General features: G+C 33.1%; 1 protein-coding gene across 4 annotated transcripts in view; it reads left to right on the top strand.

The window, feature by feature from the left end:
• Window positions 1-16,219, top strand: part of LOC129229302 (nuclear protein MDM1-like) — a 131,202-nt gene that overhangs the window by 27,119 nt on the left and 87,864 nt on the right. For 3 of the 4 annotated variants that reach the window (XM_054863582.1, XM_054863583.1, XM_054863580.1), the window contains exon 1: window positions 3,955-4,089. The exons of the other annotated variant lie outside the window; for it this stretch is intronic. In XM_054863582.1, coding sequence (XP_054719557.1) covers window positions 4,035-4,089 — 55 coding nt within the window. In that variant the 5' untranslated portion in view covers window positions 3,955-4,034. Of the gene's footprint in view, window positions 1-3,954; window positions 4,090-16,219 lie in introns of those variants that run through there. 4 annotated transcript variants of the gene reach the window in all.

The following is a 16,219-nucleotide window of genomic DNA, read 5'->3' as shown; positions in this document are numbered from 1 at the left end:
TAATTTGATTTTGTAGGATTTTTCTATTTAGTTTTGTTTTCCTTATTTCTTCAACGTTTGTTTTTGTTATTATAATTGAAGATAGTTACTTATCTAAGTAAATAATTTGATATGTCGTATTATTCAATTGTGATTGTTCTTTATAACGTTTTTACTATAGTATTGTTTATTTGGCGAAACATTTTATATTGCAGAAAAAACCCACTTCACTTGCTAAAGGGCATGGTTACGGTAGTTACTATAAGCATGGTTAATATATAGCATGGTTAAAGCTACTGTTAATCTTTCTATGTGTTTTGGCAAATAGTTTTAAATTCCAAAGAGACTTTAATAGGTTTTTGAAAAGGCGCGTACGCATTTTAGTTGAAGAAAAATGATCATTTCACATCAGAAGTAGGGGGTGGGATTTGTTTTATTCAACGGACTTCTTTTAAATTCTTAGCACGGGCATCGCCATGCGGGTATTGCAAGTTTTCATATGTGCTGCTACAAAACGTGTGTGTGAAGGAATCAAACAGTTCGGGCGGCATTCATGTTCCAACATACAGTTTGCATTTTTTTTTTTTTTTACAATAAATGATTTCAGAGTACATTCTTTTTTCTTTTTTTACTTCTTCATTTTCGTTTCTTCTCTTTTTTCTTTGAAATAATTTCTTTCAATAAACATGTGTATGAAGATACGTGCTTGTAAGGAATCAAATAGTTTGTGTTATATGGGCGTGCACTAACGTTCTAATTTAATTTGTAATTCTGTGTCTTTTTAGCATGATTTTGTCAAAGAACACTTCTCATTTTATTTTCTTTCTTTTAAATTTTTCTTTTTTTTTCCTTTTCTTCCCTTTTCTTTTTTCTTTCTTCCTTTCTTCCTCCTTTTTGAAAAAAATTTATTCATTTTCAGAACAGTATACTCGTATAATCTAAAGCTCTTAAAATAAATAAATGACACGAATGAATAAACCAACCAATAGCATAAAAAAAGAAGAAAAAAAAAAGTGCCCTACACTAAAAGTGTTCCAACAATTCGAAGCGCTGAACAATAGAAGAAGGAAATGGGACATAAAACTTGTCAAGCAATTCGATATCGAGCCATAAACTCAGAAGTCGGCATATTTACCCTGACGTCATCTACGCAGCTGATACACAATCGTTAGGTCGACGTACTATCAATGCATAATAGCAGTAAAAAAAATGCCATAAGGTTAGGAGAAAAAAACATTAGGGCACTAGATACTAGACAACGTAGAAAAGAAAATAAACTTTTACGTTTTGTGCTGTTCATTTAAAGTAGTAATTATTTTTGAAACATATTGCATTTAATACGAAATATGAATTGACTTCTCTGTTAATTTTGGTCACTTGTTTTTAACAACGACTAGAATCAAACAATGAAGTATTATTTTTTATGTATGTTTTGGTGACAGACTGCAATTTATGACTGCTTGCTGCATGAAATTTATTCTAGCAGCACTTATTATAAAAAACATCGTGCAAGTTTTTTTTTTTTGTGACAAAAGGCTACTTAATCAAAAACTTAACAAACCACTATTTTTGGAAAGCGTAATGTGATCCTTGATTAATTGACTACCTTGAGTAGGTAAATGAAGGAAAGATAAAAATTGAATTTCTCCAAAGGATATTTCTTATATATTTACTATTCAAAAGAGGAAAACTGATTGCAGATTTGAACGATTACTGTGAGATTCCTAAAGCAACTATTGTGCTTGAAATTTTATTATTGAAGAATTGTATTTAAAAAATTAAATGTCATTTTAAAAACATAGGTGCCTACAAAACTGCTTTGCTTTTTTGGCCGGAGGTTGAGGGAGGTGGGAATGAACTTTGAAAATAAATTTAGATTTGATTTATAATCTTCATATTTTTAATACATACGTATATTAGAATTTATAAGAAACTATGAAAGATACAATGTTGAATTCTTCTGGCAAGGTTATTATGGTTTTCTACTCTCTATTTTAAAAAATAGGGTGGCAGCATGAACATAGATAATCATATATATCCAACAATTCTGAAATTACTGTTAGGAAACTATTTTTGAAGTTCTCTTTCTAGATTGTAATATGCTCTGCAGCAATATAAAATAATATACATAAAATAATATGCAATATAAATTATAGAAATATTGTGATGTTATGAAAGAAAACTGAGTAATTTTAAAACATTTAAAAATTCATTCATTAAAATAATTTATTTTACATCGTACCTCATTTGGTTCGAAACAATGGGGTAAATAATTCGTGTAAAAATTATTTTTGTAATTGTTAATTTTTTTGCACAACTTTATTTTATTTTATTAAGGATGAAGAGGATATTCTAAGGATACTTTTAGATTTTTTTTTTTAATTTTAGTTTTATGCTGATAGATGTAATCTTTTTTCTTTTTGAAGATGGAAGGTTATTTGTGTGTGTATGTTCCGAATACAAAACCAGAGTAGTCGTCGGATTTTTGCTAAATTTGGCTCAGAATTTTTTTATGCTCAGGAACTCACATAGGTTTTTTCTCTCATCAACGCAAGTGAGACCCCCTCAGGGATTTTTCTTACACCTATTAATAACAATGACAGAATTTTTGGAAGTTACAAAAAATCCAAAGAGTTTAAAATTTAAATTTTGAGTCATGAAATTGCTTTTTTTTTTAAACGTTGAAGCGGAATTTTTACACTATTTGTTTTTCTAATTTAATCTGATGGTTGAACATCTTTTAACAAAATTTTTATTTTTGCGGTAGACAATTCAACGCCGGGGAACGCAGGTAGTTACGCTATGAAACAATGAAACTAATGAGTGGGGCAGCTGAAAATGGAGAAGTTTAAAATTACCCAAAATGATTGTCATCAAATTAAAGAGTAATTTTTGAGAAAATACATTAATCTTTCTAAAAAGTTTTTAAAAAAAATCTTGAGCTGCTCTGGAAAATTGTCTTGGGGTTGTCCACACGCCACACTCAGGGACGGATGCAAGGGACTCTCCACCGGTAATTTTCCGAAAATGAACTTCAAAAAACGCAAATTTAGATGAATTTCATTGATGTTGGGAGAAGGGAGGTTTGGGTTTAGGACCCTATCCGGAACAGTTTCGAAATTGAAGTCCAAAACAATTGTGATCAATATTTGTAAATCGGTACGCACAGTAAAAAGTAAGTAATAAAAATCAATCGTCCCTCCTTTGAAAAATTTCTGGATCCGTCCTTGTCCACACCTTACATGTCTTTTCCAGTTTGTAACTTCCAGGCATTTATCTTTTCCGTATCTATGTCTTCTGCGGTGAAGAACTAAATGTCAACTCGTTCCCATCTTGTCGGAACAAGGAGCATCGAAAATTCTTCATCTATAATCCTTCAAAGAGAGACGGTCTCTGCGATATCTTAGACCGTGACAGCTCATGGGGATGACGTCATGCTTCATGCAGATGCGTGCGCGTCTATTATTCTTTTTTATTTATTTATTTTTTTACTCCATGCGTGAGAGAACGTGGGCGTACTCGCGCAACCATGCGTAGAAAACAGGCGGCGGGCAGGTGGTCGCGGGAAAATTCGCCGCAAATATCTCTGTAGCGCTGACTGCTTCGACGCTGAAGAAATTCATAGTTTGACATCACTATTAATATCGTAATGGATATTAATTAGGTTTTTTCATGCATCTCACTGAAGATAAGTGTTGGTCTTTAGGAATTTTTGGCATAAATTAATGGTCATCTACATTTGTGTGAGATCTATAGTTTAATTGGAAAGCTGAAATTTGAAAAATGATTTTAAATGGAAAATCTATTGACGGTGCTGCAAATAATTTTGACGCCGTGGTTTATAATTCCACAAGTCATTAGTGGTGCATTGTCGATGGATTTGTAAAGTTCTCAGTTTTTCGATGCTTTGTTTTTGATTCAAGTGCTTCAGAAATTCAAAGCGTGGATTTATACCTTTCAATTTATTTTGTGTACTATTTCTACATTTTGTGTTCGATCTGGATTTATCTTGGGTCGAGGGAATAGAGAGGTGGAATTCCGAAGACGGACCAACTATGAAGTTGGATCCTTGTGCAGTATGCAGATTGACGATTGGAACTGAGCTAGGAGGTAAGACATCTTCAATTTGAAATATACTCACTACTAAAAGCTAAGCACGCAAAGAAAAATGTTAATTTCCGGAAACTAATTTCCATTGGCAACATACGCAGGGGCATTCTAATGGGAGGCCACTGTGACCTTCCAAATGTTTACTTATTTGAAAAATTTTGTCTGACGATTCGGTAAATATGGATATAGCATTGCAAAATTGGAATTTTCAAAAGAAATTTACAAAGATGCTATGCTCTTATTTGATCATTCGGTTAAATTCGAAGTTCCATTTAGCTGATTGAAAATCCCCCTCCCCTCCCAAAAAATTTTGTTCGGGACACCTCTGAACATAGGAGCTCTGGAAAAGACCTGTTTCTCAAACTCTTATTTTAAGACGGATAGACAAAGGTCCCCTATAGCCTCCACATTTTTTTCCCAGATTATGCTGTGGACCCACTGTAAATTTTGTGAATTTAACATCCACAAATAACTTTTATGTCTTTTTTCTCGTACCGGGTCCCCCATAGGGTCCCTAATTGTTGTTTAACCCCCAGCTTCCCTCATGTGGGACAATAAAAATCCTCCATTGATGAAGAAGATGCAATTTGCTGCGGAAGTAAAGGGAGCGATGTATTTACCGTGCTTTACTTTTGTAAGTAAGATTATTATGAGATTAACTAAACATTCGACTTGCAACAGGGCATCCTCAGGTGGAATCTTTTTTAAGGACGCAATAATAGTTGTTATTCCTTGAAACTTTTAAATATTAGGTTTTTTAAAGTAAATTTTTTTTCAAACCTTTTGTTGTTCATTATCTATCGTATTTCAATTTTTTGAAACAACTTCTTGTATTTTCAGAAGGAAAAAAATGAAAATTTTCTGTATTGATCAATATTTTTTTCATTTCTTTGATGGTTTTTTACACTCAGCTGCGACCAAATCAAAGAGTAATCACAATTAAATTTAATTCAAACATGAAATCAATTAAAAATCAAGGTGAACTGATGTAAAGGTCAGAATGAAACACAAATTAGTTCATTAACGCATTGTTATCAGAATTCTAGAATAAAGAGTGATAGTAAATTGGAAAAGGGTCGGGAAGTCAAACATATCGCTTTTTATTGATTTAATTATTTTGTAATGCCCCTGTATTGTTCTATTGTCCATAGTTCAATTAGAAACCAAACAGCAAAATTATTAGAACTTCACGCTGGTGGATATCTATTTCTGGTTGTTACACCAAGTATTACCGAGAATTTAACCAAAAAGCTGAACGAAGTCCACTCAGCCAACCCCCGATCCAAAATATTCTTTCTTTGTCTGTCCTTTTTCCCGGCCTATTGGGCCCAACTAAGACAGGACAGCAGGACAGCGAGGTATCTGCTTCGGATACCCTCCTTCTCAGTAGCCCTGTTTACACTAACCGAAAAAATCCTATAAACCAAATGTCTTTTTTCTGGGCTCCGTGGAACCCTAGGATTCCGTGGAACTTTGACAGGTGTTCCATTAGTAATCGCTATTCACTCAATCAAACCACCAAAATCTTTGTAAGATCGAATTTTTAAAAGCTGTTTGCCTGCAAAAATAAATTTCAACAAATATTTTATGAACAAAATTACCAATTTTAAATTTTGTAAAAGTTGCGTACTTCAAAATGCATATTTATTAACATGACGCATATATGTACTTGACAATACAAAGGCTTATGATATTGAACCGTTTTAGAACTATCAATTATTGTAAGTATCCCTTCATTATATCGCGCCTCATTACATCGCTTATTCGGATGTCATGTATTGGGCTTTTCCTCTGTGCTGTAAAAAATTAAAAATTTTAAACTTCGTTCTAAATTTGAGATCAACGAAATCCTTGTAGTCATTCATTTAATTTTCAAGCACAAAGGCATTTACTCGTTAATCACGAATTGCTTATTATCCTCACTTGACTATAGTTGGTGTTGGGGCATTTCACAGTATTTGGCTGTTACGAACTCTACACTTCATAAGGATTTTTTAGCCTCCTACTCATGGTTAATGCAAATAGTAAAGTTAAACTTTTTGTAAATGATTAGTCCTATGCGTACTTATGTCATAGCATTGAAAAACGTTTAGATTTGTGTTGAATTTCTAAAGATAAGGAAGATATAGCATGTTACGGACTCTACACTCAAAAGACATGGAAGTTTTTGCTTAAACTATCTTCAAATTTTCTGTGAACGTAATAACTATTCTTTCCTAATGAAGGTTTTCTACTATGTCTTAGTTTATCTATAATGCATTAGGGCACCAAAATAATTTTTAAAAAGGTAAAAAATATTTTTTACGGGATTATTTACTAAAGAACTGCACAACATGTTACGGACTCAACATATTTGTCACGTTTGAGTATTGTTTGAATTATTGTTTAATAGTCTAAACAACAACAATACTACCTTATTGTTCAATAGCTACAATGATAGTATCAACTGTTATGGCTATTTCTTCATCATATATGTGAGGAGTGCCCACCTGGGGGGGGGGGGGCGCATGCCTCAGACTGTGCTATTGAAGTTTTTTTAGGGTTTGTTTTGAGGGGTATTTTTCTTCTTTTCGGGGAGAGGTTTTTAATATTATGGGGGAGGGGGGTCTGTGGGATATATAGGGGAGGTGCACCCAAGCTCTAGGGGGTGAAGGGGGGTACCAGACTGAAGGTGGCCTCCTGTTGGAACAGACCAAGTGATATGTTGATTTCTTCCGTCTTGAATTTGTTATTAGAAATGATAGGTTTTAATGCAAATTTTACTAACAATTTAACTTTTACAGTAGAACCTTGGTTATCTGAAGTGATCAATACCGGACCATCTTCGGTTAATCAAAATTTCTGGATAAATTTTAAGGGGGGAGGGACATGTTAGGAAAAAGATGTTTTTAAGCCAAAACTTTTAAATTGCATTTTTAAAGGTAAGTTAAATTTCCTGTTAATTCAATTAAAAAAGGCAACATTTTTTGCTTCAGGAATCACATATATTTTTAAGCAACAAAATTTTGTTCATTTCCTTTTTAAATAATTGCATTTAATTAATTAAATGTGTGGTCGGTCATGTATGGCACGAAAGATCTTATATTTTTGGTTAATGACCCTAATATTAGGGTACTAAATGACATCTGACATGCTTTACTTTGTTCCTTTATTTTAACATGAAAGCAATTTCTTTCTTTCTTCTTTTTTTTTTTGTACAATATGTACTGGTATTTTATACTGGAAATTTTTCAAATGTCACACTGAAAATATACTGAAATTCGGGACCACCAGATCAGTCAACATCCCATAAGATAATAGGGGAAATTGGGACCTCGTTAGACCGACCTTGATAATTTTAATACCTTTTCTATTTTTTTTTAAATTTATGACCAACAAAAAGTAGCACCTATAGTTCTGCAATTCCTAAAATGAAATCATATGGTTCAGTTATTTTGAACAAATTTCAGGAACTGTTATTTTTGCAGTGCTATTTTTGATTGATTAACTTTCATAACTAAGCAACTTTATTTTTTTAAATGGTTTTCATGAAGAACTAGCTGCGTTGTCCGGCTTTGCCCGGTCTACCTTGAAAAAAAAAAAAAAAAAAAAAAAAAAAAAAAAAACAATGCGTCAAGTGAAGTATCTGCAATAACCAGGATTAAATGAAAGAAAAAAAAACCATCATGCAAAATTTTCTCGCCAAACAATGACGACAGATACTAAAATAATTTTAAGAAATTAAAATAAAATGAGAAAGATGGATTTGAAAGACGTAACTATGGAAACACAAAATAAAGTAAGTTTAAGAAATGAAAATGAGAAAGATGGAAATAAACAATAGATTCAAAAAGCGTTACCGTGGAAACGCAAAATAAAATGGTTAAAAACTTGAATAGAGAACAGATTTTTGAACTTTATTTAATTCGCTTGTAACTTTTTTTCTAATGGAGATAGAGGGTTAAACTTTTGACCTTTGGTCGAGTCAGATCTGGAGTAAAAAAAGCAGCTCTTTCCAATGCTGGCAATCAGAAAACTGTGGGACAATTCCTTCACTTTTTATTGATGGATTTAATGAAGAAAGTGGTGCCTAAATTTCAACTAAGCCTAAAAAAATTCGAGCTAAAAACGTAAAAAACTCCGCCGCAATTAAGTTAGAGCATTGGAACAAATTGCGTAGAACGCGGAAAATTCTTCCCTTTCCAACGATATATAATACTACTATTTGCGAGTAATTTTCCACCCCCATATTCGGGATTTTATGTGAAAATTGGGCCAAAATTGGATTAAAAAAGGAACTTTTCATCGAATTGTTTTTGAACTGGTCTGAAAACCTTCTCAGGACTTAAAGGAACAAACTGTGAAAATTTCAGCAAAATCGGCCAGGTAGTTCTCGAGTTTTGCGAGTTCAAACACACACACTTTTTGGAGACTTCATTTTATACTATGTAGAGATGAAGCAATAAATTGAATTTCTCTCCTGAAATAAGTTCTTTTAGTTCTTAAGTATTAGCAGTTTATTTTTTGTTGTAAAGAAAAAAATCAGGACAATTTTTTTAGACCAAGAACCTGGGGTATGTTGGTTCACTTTTAGAAAACCTACAAAAACTTTTGGAACAATTAAAAACGGAATACTCCAATATTAGCAATAGTGAAGTTGCTAAAAACACAAATTGTGCTGATTCTTGAAAAAGTGCAACAGTAGATGTTGGTCCATTTTAATTATATTGATCTTTAAACTTTGTTTTTTGATTCTAATCACAAAAGATTTGTTTGGTACAAATGTTGATAATATTTAACATTAAAATTGTAATAGAAGTTGTTTTTGTAATGTGGAGACCCCGGGACTGTGGCAGGTTGGTTCACTTCACAAAGTTCTCTTAAAATATTATTGGAAGAAAGGTAATGAATTGAAAATTGTCTGGGATGATGAGAAATGCTTAATGTAACTGATGGTAGAAAATAAAACTACTAATTGAATTTTATGATGAGATTAAAAAAAAAAGAAGAAGAAAAGTAGAGAGCCAAACCAATATGTTCTGACTCCCCCTATCCACTTGTGCAGTCAAAATTCTTCTGAAAGTCAAAGTTCTTTCTAAGTATAAGTTGTAATTCCCTTTAAAGGGCTACTGTCATTCTTTTTTTTTTTCTGTGCAGGCTGTTCAAGCATTTCGGTAACGAAAGAGCTGTGTTGAAACAGTTGCCAAATGTAGAGTCCGTAACCAAATTTAGAAAATTAATAAAAAGTACCGAATTTAAATTTTCATGAAACTTATTTTAGAATATTGTAACACCATAGGTGAAATTAGAACCTATTCAATTTGGTGATATAAAATGCATAAATAAAAATTTTAGCAAAACATTTCCTCTAATTATTGTTACGAACTCTACAATCACCATTTTCACAACTTATAATTTTTTAACGATTGTACTTTTTGCTTAAAATTATTATATGTTTTAGAGATAATCCTTTACTTTATTTGTCCCAAGCACCAGTTTTGGCTTAAAATTCAGTTCAAGTCACTATTGAAGAAAAATTCAATGTAGAGTCCGTAACGATAAAAGTAGTATTTTTGATGTTTTGATTGCGATTACATGGATAATATGAAGTAAATAAAGAAAAAAAAACTGACATGCATGTCCTTTGGAATGTTCTTTTTTCAATATACATAAAAATTTTAACCTTTTAACAAGTTTTGTTACGGACACCCCTATGTCACAAATACCGTGAAATGCCCCTGTTGCTCTGATTTTTCAGATTGCCATGACAACGATTGTTTTTAATATTTATTTAGCGAAATTTGTTCCGTCATGTTGACAAATCTTCAGCAGTTTAAAGATTTTTTTTTTTTTTTTTGCAAAATTACGTTTTTTCAGGGAAAAACACCTATACAGATGAACTTAAACAACAAAACTTCATTAATACAAAATTTTCAGATTACTAATTCCCATCATTCAAGATTGGTAAGAAATAAAAGTATCATAACGGTGTCAGCTGTAAATATTATCTTCTTGATAAATGAACTGGTGAATATCGGCCATAAAATCTTTATCTTTTTTACCGTATCCTAATCCTCATTTTTTTTTTAATAATATGCCTCGTATTACCTAATCTAGAAAATGTCCAGTCATAATATGACGGGTGCAAATTTCTTGTCCATTCCATTTGTAGAAACCCGAAACTCGACGAGTAGGCTCTTATTGCAATTCGTGATTGCGAAAAATATAATTTGAATTCAAGATGTCAAAATTCAAATGAATGATGGATGCTCTATTATTATTATTGTTTATAACAAACTCAGTCATATCGCCATTTCGGATATACCACGCCTTTTAATTGTCTTCCGACACTCACAGTATAACCAGGTGTATAACTGTAGTTAATATTTCTCATCCAAATTATTCGTAGTCACTGTAAATGTAAAAACATTTCGAAAAACAAGCATTCTGGTCAAAAAGAAAAAAAAAAGACAAATAACAAAAGTGTTAAATATAACAGTGACGAATTCAGTGGGTAGGCTACAGTGAAACCTGTGTATAACGATGCTGCCTATAACGATAACCTGTTGATAACAATATTTTTTTTTGGCCCCAGCAAAATGTCAGCATGAATAATCAAACTGACTATAACGATAACCTGTCTATTACAATATTTTTTTTTAGATCCCAACAGTTGTAGATAGGTTTTACTGTATGAGGCTGCAGCCGCCCCCAGACCAGAACTAAGTTCTTCTTTTTAAGCCTTTTTCTAATGTCTATAAATCTAAACTAGAGACGTACCGAGTACTCGGTAACTATTCGGTACTCGGCCTACTCGGCCAATTTGCCGAGTACTCGGTACTCGGCCAAATTTTGATCAGATACTCGGCTAATACCGAGTAGTTGCAAAAAATTGAATATTGTTCAAGACAGATATTACAATTAATAATAAATGCAGGTGTATAATATACTGCAATCACTAACAGTTCAAATTTACAAGCCAAGGTTAAATTTTGAGAATAATGAAGTTTATATTGCTTCAATGGAATAAATGTTTATTTTAATGTCCCCAAAGTTAATAAAATTTATTTATAAAAAATTGGGCAAAAAAGGTAAGTGTAGAAAATATGGAATTTGCATATCATTAAATGGATTTTTACTACGAACAAAATTTATTTATAAGGAATATAAAAATAACTTTGCTTAAAAAATAAAACCAAACAAAACAACGTTAAAAGCACAAATGTGCAGGAACACTGCAGATACGTGTTTTGGCGTTACAATGAACGCCTTTTTCAATGCATAAAATGTGAGCTCATGGATTTAAAGACATCTGACAAAAGTCGAATTTTGTTGTCGAAAGTCTTTACATTCATTATCTCATTTTTTATGCCCTGAAAAAGACGTTCCTTGAAACGCAGAAGCACGTGTCTGCAGTGTTCCTGTATTTGCTTTTAAAAATTATTTATGTTTGGCTGACTAGAACTATAATAGATTGGTATAATTTGTTTTAATTCTAACTTGATTAATCATACCTTTTGTTTATTTTTAATTTTAAAAATAACATTTTTCTAAAATTTTTGACACAAACAAAATCTTTTAAATAATGCATAATTAAATTTCAGCTGAAATATTGTTTTAAAAACTATTATATGGACATGAAGGTTCCAATAAGTTCAAAATGCACCACGTATGTGTCGGTGGTTCTTCTCAAAACATAATTGATACTCGGTACTCGGCCGAGTAGTGAAAGGCCGAGTACTCGGTACTCGGCTACTCGGCCAAAGTGCTACTCTGTACGTCTCTAATCTAAACGTAAAATTTAAACAAAGATATAATTCCCTACATCCAATCTATCTTTATCATTTCATTTGTTTTCGCTCTTTTTAAGGTTGATACACGAAATTGCGATCGTAACAGGAATGTTAGTTTTCCGAAAGTTAGTTGTTCGCTGTTTTTAACTATTTGCTTTAAGATTTTTCAGCTTTTCTTTCTTCTACTTCTTTTACACTACCTACAATTGCTATGCGCAATTTTTTTGCATCCTTAACAAGAATTGAAAGTTTTGCTTTCAAGTTGTTTAGCAATGGTGTCTGAAATGCATGGCTTTTTTTTGAGCAATCACGATTGCTTATTGTTCTCATTTGACTGTTTTGATGTTGCTATGATTTTATTTTCCCACCGCCTCCCTCTTCAGCACCACCGTCGACCGGCCCCTCCCGATGCTGCTCCTCTAGCGAAAATCATCTCCAGGTTGCATCCATATGCTACACACACGCGCATACATACACATCTACACATACACTCATGCCTGCACACACACTCATGCCTGCACACAGACCCAAACACACACACATACACACTCATGCCTGCACACAGACACAAACACCCATGCATACATACACACACTTACATACACACTCATGCCTGCATACAGACACAAACACACACACATACATACACATACCTATACACACACACATACCCACACACTCATGCCTCGACACAAACACACACGCCTACATGCACACACACACACTCGTGATTGCGAAAAACATAATTTGAATTCAAAATGTCATAATTCAAATTAATTTATCTTTTTTTTTTTTGATGTACACTGACATTTAAATTCTAAAATTTTACCACTGAATACCAAATTTTTGATAATTTCAAGTGTGACACAGAAAATTTCATTCTCCATCTGGCCCCTAGATAGCAGATAATGATAGCTAGTTTTTAAAAAACGTCTTTGTTTACATAAATGAACTTTGGTGATGTCAAGGAAACATAAAACCTCAGCCTCGCCCAGAACAAAATCCTGGATTCGCGAATGAATATAACATGGAGTCTGGTGGATTGTCAGCAGCTGATAGATAGAAGATGAGGGAAGAAAGCGGATCTTCTGTTTCCCAGATGAAAAAAATTAATTCATACTTCCTTCTTATCCATATGAGGCTGGAATTTTTTTGCGACTGCGTGGTGCCATTTTTTGTTTTCCCTCGCAGTCACGCGAAGACGGAAACGTGAGGCAAAGAGAACAACAAAGGTGATTTGTTTCATTTGCTTCTTTATGTGTTTTATTCCTCGTGCAAAAACATGCCATGCGACGTGGCTGAGTTGGCCTCCAAATATAGCTATGTGTTCGATTTGGTCGGTGTGGGGGAGATAAGGAGGGTAGAAGGGAGGGGGTATAGGATGTGCAGATATGTCTCACGTTTCGTGGACGGAGTTAATCAAAAACAGAGCGCTGATTTAACTGAATCGTGAAACGAGATGTGAAAACTGCATTCAAATCCATTTAAGGTAGTGAGAAGAAAAAATACTTCGTGATTAAAACAAAAACTGATTTCGAGGTAAATAGTTAGTGTTTTCCTGTAACAATGGACATTTCGGATTTCTCCAAATTTCAGGCATACAGTCGACTCCCGCTACAACGCGGTTCGACTTACGCGAAATGGCTATAACGCGGTTTCCCCCCCCCCCCCCCCAAGTTACAAATTTTAAAGCTAACGCAATTTTTTCGTCCACAGCACGAATTTTTTAGGAGGAAGTATCGGTTTCGTTATTGGCTACTAAATATTGATTTCTTGACTGTTATTACATCCCTTCAAGCATCACTGAGAGCGAAAGTTCACACACCAAACTAGTCTACGCATCGAGCATCAAATAACCGCTCAGCATCTTTCATTTATTTATTTTTTTTTCATTATAAATATTAAAGTAGATGAAATATATTGATTTCTTAGTGGCACCTTTATCTAAACTTTGTGAAGATGGGAAGAAAAAGGAAGTTTCTGATTTAAAAAAAAAAGAAGATTCTTGAGGTGCTTTAACAACTACAAAACGCCAATGGTGGTGCAACAATAAATATGCGTGGATCTTCCATCCGTACAATTAAAAGTCAAAACAAAACGATGTCCGTAAAAGTTCACAACTTAGTTTTAATATTTAAGCTTGCAGATCAGTCTAGCAAAGTAAATAAAATGAAAATGGAAGCTGCTCTTGTATTATGGATTAAAGAGATCAGGAAGAGGGGCTGTTGCCACAAATTGAGCCACAAATGATCATAGAGCATAAATTATCATTACCTTCCTTTTTAAACTCATAAATATTTTACTGTATCTACTGTACAGTGTACAGTACTATTATAGTGCATCATTTTATTATTACTACATACTGTGCGTACCGTGCTGCTTTATTTTATGTCTTTCCCTCCATTTGATCATTCATTTTGTGCATCTTAATGTATTGCATGTTGAATAAAACCCTTTTTATTTTTTAAATACAGTAAAAGTTCTGTTCTTTATTTAAGAAACTGTAATGTATAGTTGAGGAATGCTTTAAAGCAGTTTGAGGGGTGTTTTTAAGTGTCTACAGGAATTCACAATGCGGTTCTAAAAAAATTATGTACATATATTTTTCCACAACGCGAAATTTCGACTTACGCGAGGAATCTTGGAACGCATCCCTCGCGTAAGTCGGGACTGGACTGTAATTATTTTGCATGCTAGAAAACTGATCTGCACGTATGAAAATAACTGATATTTTAATAAGAACATTTAAAAAAGCGAGCTGATGTGTGCATTACATGACTTCCTTTTACTCCAATTTTAATGTCATTTTCCCATTATTGGCAATTTTAATGGGATTCAATAGTTTACTCTCTAAATATCACCACCAGTGGCCAAATTGAAACCAGATTTATAAAGTTTAAAAAAAAAAATCGCCAAATTTGTCGCCAACTTTGAGACCAAAATATCGCCAAGTGTCCGCCAAATTATAACACCACTTGAGTATACATCGAAATTAACAATGATCCCCCCCCCCAAAAAAAAGTGGCAAAAGACCCCTTTAGATACACCGGAATGCAACCAAAAGGGAAGGTGCACAACTAGACCCCACTAGGAGTCTACGTACCAAATTTCAACTTTCCAGGACATACCGTTCTTGAATTATGCGACATACATACGAACATACGTACATACGGACGTCACGAGAAAAGTCGTTTTAATTAATTAGGGGAATATCAAAATGGATACTTCGGGTTTTTATACGTTCTTAGGCACTTATCCGCGTGCGGTCAAATTGGGGGGAAAAAAAACCCCTCAACATTAATTCGGGGGTGAGCAAAACGGAAATTAAGGCCGAATTTTGAGTGAAAATTTTTTCGCGAATACAATACTTCCTTTTTTGTAAAAGGAAGTAAAAAGAAAAGGTAAAACTTACGATCTTTTAGGGTGTTTTTACACATCGTTTGAGGTTCAGGATACTACTTTTATTCCCATTTTATCTATTTTTAACTTCCTCACCCATATTTTATCAGTGTTACTCAGGGTTACCAACTGCTCCGCATTTTGCGGAGTTGCTCCTCATAAATTGGGAAACTCCGCGGCTCCGCAAAAAAGTTATTTTGCTCCGCATTTCCCTCCCGAGCGTTTTCAAGCTTATATTTTGCTGTTTTATCATAACAAACATGTAAATATGAGAAAATAAAGATGCTTATACTCAAAGATTGAAATATTGTTTAAGGCTGTTTTATTAATTTAAAAATAATTGTTTCTTACTAGTGCTTAAAACGATTATTAACGCTCAAAAACAATTTTAAATAAGAGGTTTTAATTATTTTCATTGATTTTTATACAAAACACTGAAATGCCCTGAAAATTTTTAAATTGCTGCTCAAAATCACCACAGATGCTCCTCAAAATGTTCCTCCAAGGTTGGCAACCCTGGTATTACTGCCATCTATTGCGACACATAAATAAAGAAAGACATCTGAAGCAATGTGTAGCCAAGAAATAATGCATATTTCTTAGAGGGTTGTTTGGTGTAAACCACGTTGGTTTAAACCAAGTGGTTAAAAAAAAAAAACCTTGTGGTTTTGTTAAAAAATGTTTTTTTTTTTTTTGAAAAATTTCATCGTCTCCCCCCCCCAAATGTTTTCGTACATTTTTCGTATTATTGCTAAGAGTAAAATCTAATTAATGCAAAGTAACTAGCAAAGCTTTATAGATACATTTATAGATTTAATAAAATTAAAAACTTATAATTTTTATGGTAAAGCTTGTTTGCTAAATAGTTTTTTATTTATATTTATTTATTTATTTATTTTTAAATCTATGCAGCTTTTCTATTAGGTACAAGGCAGATATACAAGCAATATATACAAGGC

This window comes from Uloborus diversus, chromosome 9, assembly GCF_026930045.1.
Source record: "Uloborus diversus isolate 005 chromosome 9, Udiv.v.3.1, whole genome shotgun sequence".
NCBI lineage: Eukaryota > Metazoa > Arthropoda > Arachnida > Araneae > Uloboridae > Uloborus > Uloborus diversus.
This window is presented reverse-complemented; position numbering and strand designations above follow the sequence as displayed.